Source organism: Gymnodraco acuticeps, unplaced genomic scaffold (assembly GCF_902827175.1).
Source record: "Gymnodraco acuticeps unplaced genomic scaffold, fGymAcu1.1, whole genome shotgun sequence".
NCBI classification, from domain to species: Eukaryota; Metazoa; Chordata; class Actinopteri; order Perciformes; family Bathydraconidae; genus Gymnodraco; species Gymnodraco acuticeps.
Window position 1 is genome coordinate 77075 of NW_022990854.1, and position 15331 is coordinate 92405.

General features: G+C 38.4%; 1 protein-coding gene across 2 annotated transcripts; it reads right to left on the reverse strand.

The window, feature by feature from the left end:
* trir (telomerase RNA component interacting RNase) lies at positions 1 to 7779 on the reverse strand. Of its 2 annotated transcripts, XM_034233168.1 has the most exons (3): positions 6858 to 7777; positions 6222 to 6293; positions 1 to 452 (listed from the first exon to the last, which is right to left on the reverse strand). In XM_034233168.1, the coding sequence occupies exons 1-3, from the start codon at positions 7158 to 7160 to the stop codon at positions 345 to 347; spliced, it is 483 nt and encodes a 160-aa protein (XP_034089059.1). In that variant the 5' UTR covers positions 7161 to 7777; the 3' UTR covers positions 1 to 344. The 2 variants fall into 2 exon arrangements, with proteins under 2 accessions (XP_034089059.1, XP_034089060.1); XM_034233169.1 differs by lacking the exon at positions 6222 to 6293 and having other exon boundaries at positions 6858 to 7779.
* Positions 7780 to 15331: the final 7552 nt, after the last annotated feature.

Here is a 15331-nt window from a genome sequence, read left to right on the forward strand (position 1 = left end):
TCATTGGGCAGTGTAGATTTAATTGACACCTTGATTCGGCTTTAAAATCAAATCCAAACTAACTAAAAATGCCCAAACTGAACCCAGACAAAGAATTGAAAACATGAAACAATATGATCAAAAAATAAACGGATCCTGAAACACCTTCTGACATCCCAACGAGACAAACAAAGCAAAATAAAGTACATGAAATACAAAAAGGAAGGGAGGAGGGTCTGAAGCAGTTTGTGAGAGACTTCATGAGGATGGATTCTGGAACAGGAAGTCTGGAGAGAGCAGGAGGAACGTCTCCAGGTGGCTTCCCCTCTCAACACTTTGTAGTTTGATCCCGCCTGACGGAGTTTTTACTTGACGAGAGGTCGGGTTTTATCGTCGTCGCCACACTGGTGAGCTTTGTACTTTTTTACCTCGGCCATGTACGATGACCAGGCATCGCTCTTGCCTGGCTCTCGCTGAGGAAGAAGGAAACACAAGGGGATTAACGTAAGATGGAAGAAGCACTCAGATCCATGGGCGTTGACAAGTCCCCCCCACCTTTTAAAATGATTAGTTTAGACCCTCCACTTTTACTATGTGGAAAGTCCGTCGCCACTCTTTGTAGAGCGCTGTGTCAGAGCTTCACTATCAAATCCATTCCACTTGCTCATTGTGAGAATGCCCAAATCAATGAAACTCCGTGCCATGTTTTCACTGCTACTTTGTACCAAGGCAGATTCTCTGAGCCGTACACATGCTGCGTCTTTTGTGTAGCTGTGTCTTTAGTTGTAAAATTATGCGCGCCAGTTTCCACGCTGCGAGGTTCCAGCGCTAACAGTTCACGAGCATGCTCCACTAGCACCCGGATATAAGGCTCTTTTATTAAAGAGGTGGAGGAAGAGTCCTCTCCTGTCAGACTGAGAGCTACAGCTCAGTGAGGTAAAGGACTCTGAGGTTTAGATAGTTCACTTTAAAAAATAAATAAAATTAAAGATATATATATATATAGAATTGATTTGCAAGTAATCTATACTGTCATGTGTTCTTTTGTTAAATAAACTAAACACTTTCATTTTAAGTTGTGAGTTTAGTGTTCTTGACCCTAAGAAACACTGATGCATTCATCAATAACAATAATCCACAGCTCCTCTCTGCTCCAGAGGATTTAAAAAATATATATCCCAACACCATAAATTGTCCCGCCCACATTGAGGATGCTTCCTACGCCCATGCTCAGATCTATTAGTATTTACCACATCGTCAAAAAACAAATGGCATCAGAATATACTTAAAGTACAAAAAAAAAGTACTTGTTATGTCCCATTAAAGAATCATATATATATGTTATGAATATGATGACACTATATTTATGTCCTTTTTTTTTACTACCTCTGTAATGCCACTTTGAGCACTTCTCACATGTTGAACACAAAATAAATCTATTATTTTATTTATATATAAAATAAATCTATTATTTTATTTATATATAAAATAAATCTATTATTTTATTTATATATAAAATAAATCTATTATTTTATTTATATATATAAAATAGATTTATTTTGTAAGCGCTTTTACAGGTGCTCAAAGTGGCTAAATGTGTTTAATTTACACAATGATTAAATTAATTACGATACAAATGTAACCCTTTAGATACCAGTTTTGATCGTATACCAGTAACTGCTTTTTTGAAAAAATACACTATAATTCAATATTCTAAAAACAATTTTGACTTTATTATTAGTGTAATCAGTTGATCCATCTGAATAATAAACGAGGGACTGTTAACCTACAAGATTTGTGCCATAGACCACATTTTTGTATCCCCTCCCCCCCTTTCAATTAAAGTGAAAAAAAGATTGTGCACTAATTGTCCTCTGCATTTGACCCTAAATGTTAGTGGTGCCATGGCAGCCCGGGGACCGACTCTAATTCTGAGGTGCCTTGGTCAAGAGCAATGACAGGAGTATCTGAACATCCATAACATGCATGTTGTTTTAGGAGTATAATAATTATCTTTATGCTGGTTGGTCTCCCACCCTCGGCGGGTTATCAGCACAAATTATGTCCCTATAAAATCCACCATCCCCCCTGATTTCTTTTTACAACTTGAGTACTGCTAATACCTGTACTTTCTACTTCTTACATGTTGAACACAAATACCTGTACTTTCTACTTCTTACATGTTGAACCCAAATACCTGTACTTTCTACTTCTTACATGTTGAACACAAATACCTGTACTTTCTACTTCTTACATGTTGAACACAAATACCTGTACTTTCTACTTCTTACATGTTGAACCCAAATACCTGTACTTTCTACTTCTTACATGTTGAACCCAAATACCTGTACTTTCTACTTCTTACATGTTGAACTCAAATACCTGTACTTTCTACTTCTTACATGTTGAACACAAATACCTGTACTTTCTACTTCTTACATGTTGAACTCAAATACCTGTACTTTCTACTTCTTACATGTTGAACTCAAATACCTGTACTTTCTACTTCTTACATGTTGAACCCAAATACCTGTACTTTCTACTTCTTACATGTTGAACACAAATACCTGTACTTTCTACTTCTTACATGTTGAACCCAAATACCTGTACTTTCTACTTCTTACATGTTGAACTCAAATACCTGTACTTTCTACTTCTTACATGTTGAACACAAATACCTGTACTTTCTACTTCTTACATGTTGAACTCAAATACCTGTACTTTCTACTTCTTACATGTTGAACCCAAATACCTGTACTTTCTACTTCTAACATGTTGAACTCAAATACCTGTACTTTCTACTTCTTACATGTTGAACCCAAATACCTGTACTTTCTACTTCTTACATGTTGAACTCAAATACCTGTACTTTCTACTTCTTACATGTTGAACCCAAATACCTGTACTTTCTACTTCTTACATGTTGAACCCAAATACCTGTACTTTCTACTTCTTACATGTTGAACTCAAATACCTGTACTTTCTACTTCTTACATGTTGAACCCAAATACCTGTACTTTCTACTTCTCACATGTTGAACACAAATACCTGTACTTTCTACTTCTTACATGTTGAACCCAAATACCTGTACTTTCTACTTCTTACATGTTGAACTCAAATACCTGTACTTTCTACTTCTTACATGTTGAACACAAATACCTGTACTTTCTACTTCTTACATGTTGAACCCAAATACCTGTACTTTCTACTTCTTACATGTTGAACCCAAATACCTGTACTTTCTACTTCTTACATGTTGAACTCAAATACCTGTACTTTCTACTTCTTACATGTTGAACTCAAATACCTGTACTTTCTACTTCTTACATGTTGAACCCAAATACCTGTACTTTCTACTTCTTACATGTTGAACACAAATACCTGTACTTTCTACTTCTTACATGTTGAACCCAAATACCTGTACTTTCTACTTCTTACATGTTGAACTCAAATACCTGTACTTTCTACTTCTTACATGTTGAACACAAATACCTGTACTTTCTACTTCTTACATGTTGAACTCAAATACCTGTACTTTCTACTTCTTACATGTTGAACCCAAATACCTGTACTTTCTACTTCTAACATGTTGAACTCAAATACCTGTACTTTCTACTTCTTACATGTTGAACCCAAATACCTGTACTTTCTACTTCTTACATGTTGAACTCAAATACCTGTACTTTCTACTTCTTACATGTTGAACCCAAATACCTGTACTTTCTACTTCTTACATGTTGAACCCAAATACCTGTACTTTCTACTTCTTACATGTTGAACTCAAATACCTGTACTTTCTACTTCTTACATGTTGAACCCAAATACCTGTACTTTCTACTTCTCACATGTTGAACACAAATACCTGTACTTTCTACTTCTTACATGTTGAACCCAAATACCTGTACTTTCTACTTCTTACATGTTGAACTCAAATACCTGTACTTTCTACTTCTTACATGTTGAACACAAATACCTGTACTTTCTACTTCTCACATGTTGAACACAAATACCTGTACTTTCTACTTCTTACATGTTGAACACAAATACCTGTACTTTCTACTTCTTACATGTTGAACACAAATACCTGTACTTTCTACTTCTCACATTTTCCAAACAGCTGGTTCCTTTAGTCTGAATGTGTGTTTGATGCGTGATCATTATTATTTAGAGTCATTGCGTGCCTATTGATTTGAACACGATCCGTGTATCCATCATTTCCTGGTCTTCTCTAAAGAAGAGGGACCAATGGAAACGTTGTCATGTTGCCGTTGTTCAGCATGGAAACATTCATTAGCTAACAATGACATTATTGTTCTATTAATATAAAGGGAGGTCAGGTACTCTTTAAAACAGCTGCTAGCTATGGGTACTTTTTACTGAGGTACATTTCAAAGCCTCTTTACTTTTACTTGAGAAAAGAAGTTTAGTCAGTACTTCTACTTTCACCAGAGTATTTTAAAACACGAGTATCTGTACTTCTACTTGAGTAAAAGATGTGTGTACTTCTACTTGAGTAAAGGATGTGTACTTCTACTTGAGTAAAAGATGTGTGTACTTCTACTTGAGTAAAGGATGTGTACTTCTACTTGAGTAAAGGATGTGTGTACTTCTACTTGAGTAAAGGATGCGTGTACTTCTACTTGAGTAAAGAAGTTTAGTCAGTACTTCTACTTTCACCAGAGTATTTTAAAACACGAGTATCTGTACTTCTACTTGAGTAAAAGATGTGTGTACTTCTACTTGAGTAAAGGATGTGTACTTCTACTTGAGTAAAAGATGTGTGTACTTCTACTTGAGTAAAAGATGTGTGTACTTCTACTTGAGTAAAGGATGTGTACTTCTACTTGAGTAAAGGATGTGTACTTCTACTTGAGTAAAGGATGTGTGTACTTCTACTTGAGTAAAGGATGTGTGTACTTCTACTTGAGTAAAGGATGTGTGTACTTCTACTTGAGTAAAAGATGTGTGTACTTCTACTTGAGTAAAGGATGTGTGTACTTCTACTTGAGTAAAGGATGTGTGTACTTCTACTTGAGTAAAGGATGTGTGTACTTCTACTTGAGTAAATGATGTGTACTTCTACTTGAGTAAAGGATGTGTACTTCTACTTGAGTAAAGGATGTGTACTTCTACTTGAGTAAAGGATGTGTGTACTTCTACTTGAGTAAAGGATGTGTGTACTTCTACTTGAGTAAAGGATGTGTGTACTTCTACTTGAGTAAAAGATGTGTGTACTTCTACTTGAGTAAAGGATGTGTGTACTTCTACTTGAGTAAAGGATGTGTGTACTTCTACTTGAGTAAATGATGTGTGTACTTCTACTTGAGTAAATGATGTGTACTTCTACTTGAGTAAAGGATGTGTACTTCTACTTGAGTAAAGGATGTGTACTTCTACTTGAGTAAAGGATGTGTACTTCTACTTGAGTAAAGGATGTGTGTACTTCTACTTGAGTAAAGGATGTGTGTACTTCTTCTTGAGTAAAGGATGTGTGTACTTCTACTTGAGTAAATTATGTGTACTTCTACTTGAGTAAAGGATGTGTACTTCTACTTGAGTAAAGGATGTGTGTACTTCTACTTGAGTAAATTATGTGTACTTCTACTTGAGTAAAGGATGTGTACTTCTACTTGAGTAAAGGATGTGTACTTCTACTTGAGTAAAGGATGTGTGTACTTCTACTTGAGTAAAGGATGTGTGTACTTCTACTTGAGTAAAGGATGTGTGTACTTCTACTTGAGTAAAGGATGTGTGTACTTCTACTTGAGTAAAGGATGTGTGTACTTCTACTTGAGTAAATGATGTGTACTTCTACTTGAGTAAAGGATGTGTACTTCTACTTGAGTAAAGGATGTGTGTACTTCTACTTGAGTAAAGGATGTGTACTTCTACTTGAGTAAAGGATGTGTACTTCTACTTGAGTAAATGATGTGTACTTCTACTTGAGTAAAGGATGTGTACTTCTACTTGAGTAAAGGATGTGTGTACTTCTACTTGAGTAAATTATGTGTACTTCTACTTGAGTAAAGGATGTGTACTTCTACTTGAGTAAAGGATGTGTACTTCTACTTGAGTAAATGATGTGTACTTCTACTTGAGTAAAGGATGTGTACTTCTACTTGAGTAAAGGATGTGTGTACTTTTGCCCTCTCTGTTTAAATGTGAAAATAGAAGCAAGCGTGTAAGTCTATTTATCATATTTCACCCGTGCAAATTACACACATCACATCGACTCCACTCACTTCTGTCTCGTCTTTCAGCTTCTTCGCAACCATGCCGGTCTTAAGGAACACGCCGCCTCTGCGCTTCCCCACCTGGGTTAGGGGATAGAAGACTGAAACCGTTACAGGAGCCCCTGAAGCTGACTGGCAATGAAGGAGAAGACTAAACCAGAAGAAGGTCTACATTCAGCCGCAGCACCACGGCCACCATGAGGGGCACCCCTACCCTCCACTGCTCCCTCAAATATCACCGCTATCTTCCGGCTTCATGTGTCGTATGTCTTGTGTTGCAGGAGCTTTGTGTAAGAAGGTGTTTCTGTAGCTCTTGTGCACATGACAATAAAGCTTTTGAATATTGCATACGTGGTGAAATGCAACAAAAACGACTGACATATTTGCCATTATGTCAGGGTGTAATGTGTGTCACTTAGAGTCATGGTGGTTTATATATGGATGTTCTGCTACTTTTATCTCATCTTACAACTCCCTGTGAGGGATAAATAAAGTCTCCTTCAAACCCCGTACAAAGCTCATATTTCCCACTGATGTCTGCCTGTCCTTGCAAGTTGTGAAATGCAGCAAAAATGACTGCAATAGTTGCCATTATTTCAGGATGTAATGACTTAGGTGTCATCTTACAACTGCCAAACCCCTTACAAAGCTTGTCACTGGAGGGAGCTTCTTTTCCACTGAAGTCTGTCCTCCTTCCTCCTGCTGATCTTCTCCTCCTGCCGTCGTTTGCTCGCTCTCCTTTTTCCTCTTCTTCTCCTCCTCTTGCTCCATCTTCTTCTTGAACATCTCCATGAAGCTGCCGTCGTTTGCGAAGGCGTTCGCCCCGGGCAGAGAGGCTCTGTTTGCGGGTAGATGAGACGGAGAGGCCGGGGATTCGCAGCTTGAATCACTGCTGCTGTTTCCACCTCCACTAATGTGGTGTTTACCGTGAAGCCGTTTTGGGTCCATGTTTACAGGAGAAATGATCACAAACAGGGGAAGTCCAGAGGGTCAAAGTAGTGTCTGTTTTATAGAAAAGTATAGTTCTTTGGGAGCTGGTTCTAAATGGAGAACACCAGCAATACAATGCAACAAAACTACCGAGAAAATCCAACGTAAGTCCCGTAATGACTACAAAAATAGTCCAGGTGGTCAAAAAAGGTCTGTTTTAAGAAGAAATATGGCTTTGTTTGGGAGCTGGCTGTTCGTTGGACCCCACCAACAATACAAAACAAAACAAATCCGGGATAAATCCACTTAAAACGCTTAAATCCAGTTAGAAAAACGCCAGTCCTGTAGCATTAAATCACAAAAACAAAAGCATGCAGGATGCTAACGTGGCTAACCCTTAATGCTAACGTCCGGTTTTAGAAAAAGCCTTTTACGGACCGACACAAATAAACTTAAAACTCCAAAATCACGTGTGAGATGGAGCAGAGTGTAGTGTGACAGCTATCGGGTGCAGTAAAGTACAAATACCTGCAGCAAATACTGAGAGTTTCGCAGAAATTACCAACGCTTGTCGCTAACTTTAGCCATTAAGTACTCGCTGTCGGCCATGTTTGTTTTCTCCTGGTGGTGACGTCACGTTGAGGCTTTGGCGCCACCTGCTGTGCCGGAAGTGAAACGGATTATTTTTGTAGTTTTTTAATATTTTGACAGACTTTGATATGATTGTTTTTAAGATACATTTCGACAAACTAACCTATGATTTTTTTATGAATTTTCAAACATACTCTGTGGCTTTTTCTCATAAATTCTGACATTCCTACCAAGATATTTTTGACATTGTTATACTATGACAGACTATAGCCTACTATGAGTTGGTTGGTTCTGATAAATTCTAAGATAAGATACCATACTATTTATTTTTTAACCCATAAGAACCCGGACCCATTTCTACTTTTGGGGAAATTAACATATCATTTAGACTAAATAGACCACCTAGAACACCTTTCTGACAGGTAAACCCCCTAGTGTCACATATCTGAAAAGTGACGTATATGTCACATTGGGCATTAATGGTAAAGTAACTCTTATTTATAACTTAATTAATGAGGATGATTTTTTGGTTTAAATGAGTTTGAACATTCTTTGCATTGAAGAATAAGAACATATTAACTCAATATAATTGAATCAGCTAAATTAACTGAGCAGATCATAATCATATTTCTAATTGTGCATATATCCTCCTGGGATCCAAGGAAAAAAAGTGTCTTCCAATTTCCTTTTTTTTGTGATTTCCTACCTATTTAGGGTTAAAAAAACATCTTGCAATTTAGACTTTTTTTATTTTTAAATGTTACAATTTTATTAAATGTGCTATCGAAATAACACAAATGTTTAAATGTTACAGTATGTCCACTGTAGAGGACGTCGGGACCATTTTAGTTTGAAAAGACAGCCAAAATGAAAAGATAGACTATGTAACGTATTATGGTTATAGAGTGATATTAATACAATAATACATTCACCTTTATTTAAAACTTAAATAAGTAATTGATCTGAACATTGCTGTTTATTTGGTCAATACAAAACTAGTTTGGTTTTTGGTGAATCTTTCCAGATCTTCAAAGACTTTGTAGTCGATGTACTGGGAAAGTACCTCATTGACTCCAGTCGGCACGGCTGTGGTCATCTCGACTAGTTTGATGGATGTGGTCTCCATTTGACCATGCTCACAGGAACAAAGCTGGCATTCCTGAGGCAATTCTCATTTTTCATGGCTCCACTTAAAATAAAAACAACAATAAGACATACGTGCTACTCTTGGCCCACAGAGGGCCATGTCTTTCCAGCTCGTCCCTATCTGTCTCTCTGTCTGTGTCTGTGCGCTCATGGAGCCTCCTGCATCTTTCCCCCCCTTCTTCTTGACCCTCTTCTATCCCAGGTGTGAAAGCCTCATCTCTCTCATCATCTGAGAGCTCAACATCTGAATCTCCCTGAACTATCTGGTACAGAAAATGTCTGCTTCAGTTCCGTCTCCTGCAACAATATTGAGTCATAAAGTCCATGAAGATAGTCCTGATGTCCACTAGAATGGACATTTATGAAAGGGCTGTTATTTGAAAACTTGAATTATTTAATTGCTTTCAGAACTAATTATATAGTTCCTCACATGTTAATAAACAAGAACATATATGATTTCCATGGTAAAAATTACAATTATTCAACAATATTTGACTTCTCCTCCTGCTTCTATACAATTTTGTTTTTCGTATGCCAGCCATTTTGGATGAAAAGAAAGAGGAACTTCCCAGCATGCAATTTTAACCAATGACATCTCACTGGAAAGCCCATGATGTCCTCTGTACAGCACACCAGGGATAGAGCTGAAAAGAGTAAAAGGAGATGCATGTTAACAAAATGGCCACTACAGTGGACATTTTCAATGGGCTGGGTCCCAGGAGGATACAGTTGCAAGAAAAAGTATGTGAACCCTTTGGAATTACCTGGATTTCTGCATAAGTTGGTCATAAAATGTGTTCTGATCTTCATCTAATAGACAAACACAGTCTGCTTAAACTAATACCACACAAACAATTATATGTTTTCATGTTTTTATTGAACACACCATGTAAACATTCACAGTGCAGGGTGGAAAAAGTATGTGAACCCCTAGGCTAAAGACTTCTTCAAGAGCTAATTGGAGTCAGGAGTCAGCCAACCTGGAGTCCAATCAATGAGACGAGATTGGAGGTGTTGGTTAAAGCTGCCCTGCCCTATAAAAAATACACACCAGTTTTGAATGAGCTATTCTTAAGAAGCATTGCCAGATGTGAACCATGCCTCGCACAAAAGAGCTCTCAGAAGACCTACGATTAAGAATTGTTGACTTGCATAAAGCTGGAAAGGGTTACAAAAGTATCTCTAAAAGCCATGATGTTCGTCAGTCCACGGTAAGACACATGGTCTATAAATGGAGAAAGTTCAGCACTGTTGCTACTCTCCCTAGGAGTGGCCGTCCTGTAAAGATGACTGCAAGAGCACAGCGCAGAATGCTCAATGAGGTGAAGAAGAATCCTAGAGTGTCAGCTAGAGACTTAAAGAAATCTCTGGCACATGCTAACATCTCTGTTGACGAATCTACGATACGTAAAACACTGAACAAGAATGGAGTTCATGGAAGGACACCACGGAGGAAGCCACTGCTGTCCAGAAAAAACATTGCTGCACGTTTGAAGTTTGCAAAAGAGCACCTGGATGTTCCACAGCACTACTGGCAAAATATTCTGTGGACAGATGAAACCAAAGTTGAGTTGTTTGGAAGGAACACACAACGCTATGTGTGGAGAATCCAAAGGGTTCACATACTTTTTCTTGCAACTGTATGTCACTTTCGGTTTACTCTGAACGTTTAGGGTTAAAGTCCCGATGTGACACCAGTGTCACAGCGATGTTTGTCTCATTTGTTTCATATCAATTTGATCAATAAATGTTTCCACAACAGGTTACATGTAACAAAGGACATGTTATGTAAGCATTTTAATTCTTAAATGGCTTGAATTGTACCTTTAGCAACAAAACCAAAAAAGCTTTTCAAATGTAGCTCATTGTGGCACATGGACATCTTGGACATGTTGTCATGGCAACACAACATCACATGACCTGGCCCATGGACATCTTGGACATGTTGTCATGGGAACAGAACATCAAATGACCTGGCCCATGGACATGTTGTCATGGGAACACAACATCACATGACCTGGCCAAGGACCCACCAGACTGTTCAGGGTGTGTCACTCAGGGACTTCATGAGACACAAAGAAGGCTAAAGCTGTATAAGGAACTTTCCAGAACATCTAAAGGTCATGTGACACCTGTGTCACGGTGGGTCCTTATGGGTTTTAAGATATTATTGACATACTTATACGATAACATACGACCTTATGACCTTTTTTCTACTTTATATACTGTGATTTATTTTTGTATTTTTCATCATACCATTTATCTTTTATGACATTTTTGACGTTCTATTTTATATATATTGTTTTTGACATACTACACTTTGACTTTCTTTCAGTATAGAGAATTTTCCTATTATTTTCCTATAATTCTAGACATTATAATAATATGATTCATGCCTTTTTTCAACACACTAGACTATGACTCTACGACTATGACTGATTGTAATGCACTGTATGCCGCCCTAAACCAGACCTCGCTGGCACGCCTGCAGCTTGTACAAAACGCTGCGGCTCGGCCGCTTACAGCATGACGACATCACCCCAACTCTGGCTTCCCTCCACTGACTTCCTGTCCATTTTAGAGTTCATTTTAAGATTCTGTTCTTTATTTTTAAATTGCTTAATGGGCTGGCCCCTCAGTTCATCTCCGACCTCCTTAAGGTGTACACCCCCTCAAGGGCTTTGAGGTCAGCTGATCAGCTGCGGCTGGTAGTCCCTAAAACCAAGAAAAAGACCAGGGGAGACCGAGCCTTCTCAGCGGTAGCCCCCAGGCTCTGGAACGACCTGCCCCCCCATGTCAAATTGTCGCCCACTCTTCAAGCTTTTATGTCCCGCCTAAAGACCCACCTCTTTTCCCTCACTTTCGAGTCAGTCTGAGCCAGGGCCGTCCCTCCCTACAGGCTGATCATGCAGACTGCGTGGGGCCTCATGTTGGCCAGGGACGCCCCTGCTCTGAGCTATGCACTACCTATTTTATGCTTTTATTGTCTGTCCATTGCCTTTATGTGCCTTGTATCTATTCTTATGTGTGCCTTTTATCTATTCTTGTTATATTATATTTTATTATAATGTTATGTTTGTTGTGAAGCACTTTGGCAAACCTTCTGTTTTTAAAATATGCTATAGAAATAAAGTGGATTGGATGACTCGTTTTTCAACGTACCATAACTTTTTATATATGTTTTGACCTACCCTTTATTTGTTATGACATTTCTGACATCATATATACTTGAACTTGTTTTTATACATTTTAACATACTGTATTATGACTTTTATGAACTTTTCAACATACTATACAATGACTTTTGATACATTTCGACAAACTATTTTATATATATTTTTATGACACTATGACTTTTTTATCGCTATAGGCAATGCAAGTTTATTTATATAGCACCTTTCAACACAAGGCAATTCAAAGTGCTTTACAAAAATGAAAGACATTAAGAAAATGGCATTTAAAAACAGTCATTAAAAAGAAAAGATAATAAAATAAACATTAAAAGAAAAAATACATGGATAAAAGTTACAGTGCAGTTTAAGATATGAATATATCAATTAAAAGCAGCGACAAAAAGAAAAGTCTTCAGCCTGGATTTAAAAGTAATAAGAGTTGCAGCGGACCTGCAGGTTTCTGGGAGTTTGTTCCAGATATTTGGAGCATATTAACTAAACGCTGCTTTACCATGTTTAGTTCTGACTCTGGGGACAGAAAGCTGACCAGTCCCTGAAGACCTGAGAGATCTGGATGGTTCATAATTTAGCAGGAGGTCAGAAATGTATTTTGGGCCTAAACCATTCAGTGCTTTATAAACCAGCAGCAGTATTTTGAAATCTATTCTTTGACACACAGGAAGCCAGTGTAAAGACTTCAGAACAGGAGTGATGTGATCCACTTTCTTAGTGTTAGTGAGGACTCGAGCAGCGGCGTTCTGAATCAGCTGCAGCTTCCTAATAGATTTTTTAGTGAGACCTGTAAAGACACCATTGCAGTAGTCGAGTCTACTGAAGATAAAAGCATGGACAAGTTTTTCCAAATCCTGCTGTGACATTAGTCTTTTAATCCTAGATATATTCTTTAGGTGATAGTAGGCTGATTTAGTAACTGTTTTAATGTGACTGTTGAAACTCAGGTCAGAGTCCATGACTACACCTAGATTTCTGGCTTTATCTGTTGCTTTGAACATTGCACACTGAAGCTCAGCGCTAACTTTTATACGTTCTGCCTTGGCTCCAAAAACCATTACCTCAGTTTTGTCTTTGTTTATTTGGAGAAAGTTCTGACACATCCAGTCATTGATTTGTTCAATGCACTTACTCAGTGTTTGAATTGGAGCATCGTCTCCTGGTGAAATGGTTACGTAAATGTGTGTCATCCGCATAGCTATGGTAACTTATTTTGTAGTTTTTCAGCATGTAGATGTTAAAGAGAAGAGGCCCCAGGATGGAGCCTTGAGGTACCCCAGATGTCATATTTATCAACTCAGATGTGTATTTACCTATAGAAACAAAGTTTTTTCTGTCCTTTAAGTAGGATTCAAACCAATGTAGAACTGTTGATGAAAGTCCCACCCAGTTTTCCAGTCGGTCTAGTAATATGCTGTGGTCAACAGTGTCAAACGCAGCACTGAGATCTAATAATACTAACACTGAAGATCTGCCACTGTCTGTGTTTAAGTGGATGTCATTAAAGACCTTTAAGCCCCGGACACACCAAGCCGATTTTGGCCGTCGATGGATACCAGGCCGACGATGAGCGTCCTGTCGCCGTACTCGGATTGGTGCGTCGTGTCTTTTTGGCCGTGTTGACACCTTTTTGGCTTAAAACCTACCGATTCGACATGTCAAATCGGTAGGCAATCGGCCAAAGGCTGTCGGTTAAATAAATCACTGATTGGCTGTTCAGTTAGCGAATCAGTGCATGAGAAGCGAAATGGAAGTGAGGGACCCAAACAAACTATTAAGAAGGCAAATCTGAGATTTCATTTAACTCCAGCTCTCGACTCAGGTTCGGGAAAGCCCCGTGAGCTTCTCGCTGTAGAGTAAAAATGCAACGCACACACTATTTGTTCGTTTATATCACGCAGTCTGTTCTTCTTCTCGGTGTATCACGCAGTCTGTCATCCGGTTGTTGCCTCTTTTGAATAACGAATACACACTACCGGCGCCTGCAGGTAAGGAGTTATTGCCACTCACACATGCGCAGTTCGTACGTGCTACATATGTTTGATATGGACCTGTAATTGTTCATTACTCAAGCATCTAGATTATTATTTTTTAAGAGCGGTTTAATGACTGCAGTTTTCAGGGACTGTGGAAAAACACCTGAGGGAAGAGATTTGTTTACTATATGAAGTAGATCTGAGGCCATGCAAGGCAAAACATCTTTGAAAAATCCTGAATAATATCAAGGCAGCAGGAGGAGGATTTCAGATGTTGTATAATGTACTCCAGGTTTTTATTATTAATCTGATGGAATTGTGTCATGGTGTTTGAATTGATATTAAGTGGACACAGAGACAACACATGTGCTGTACCTGATGCAGAGGCACTGACTGCTTGTCTGATTAATAGGAAACTATCCCATTATTTGACCATATATATGACATGATACGACTGTGCTGATAAATGGCATTTTAAATGATTGTTGTGCTTACAAGTTGGATAGCTAGATTCAACTATGCTGGTCAACACGTCTTTGTAGAAACAGGGTAGGCTATATGCAGGAATCCTGAAGTCAAATGTAAGACCTTTTAAGACCCTTTCCATACATTTTAAGACCTCATCGCCACTTTGAGTTCTAACCGGTTACATTGGCGACACACTTTACTATATACAGTATTGAGTGTCCTTCCTCCTTATCTTCCAACCATTTGGACGCAGACTTGCATTTCCCCATAACGATGTTGTTTAACAACCGGCGTAAACGGACCTTCGCGCGCTATCAAGCAGTGAGCGTGCGATGTCCTGTTCAGATGACGTCAAATCCAACAGGATGCCATAAATAAACTACACAGAATCACACTACACACCTACGCAATGATTACATTCAGACACACTGTAGAATACAACCTCTTTGGAACATTGATATACTTATTGAAAACAAGCTACATGTAATACTTTGGAAAATGCCATTTCATACTTTTTAATAGCCTTAACTTTCGCTAAATTGATTTATCAACTTTTAATACTTTTTAAGACCCTGCGGACACCCTGAGAAAGTTGTGACCGATAAACAATGCTTTCAACATTTCACTCTGCCGATCAGCCCAAAGGACGTGAGAAATCTGACTAATGAGTGTGGCCTTTAGATCCTGACACAATTAAAGTGCATCCACAACAAGAAGCAAGGTGATAAAACCTGGGTCAGCCTTCTTTCTCACGCCCTTCTGGACAAGTGTTCAGAAACGCTTTGAGTCATTACTCCCCAAAAAGAAAACAACCAGACCAACA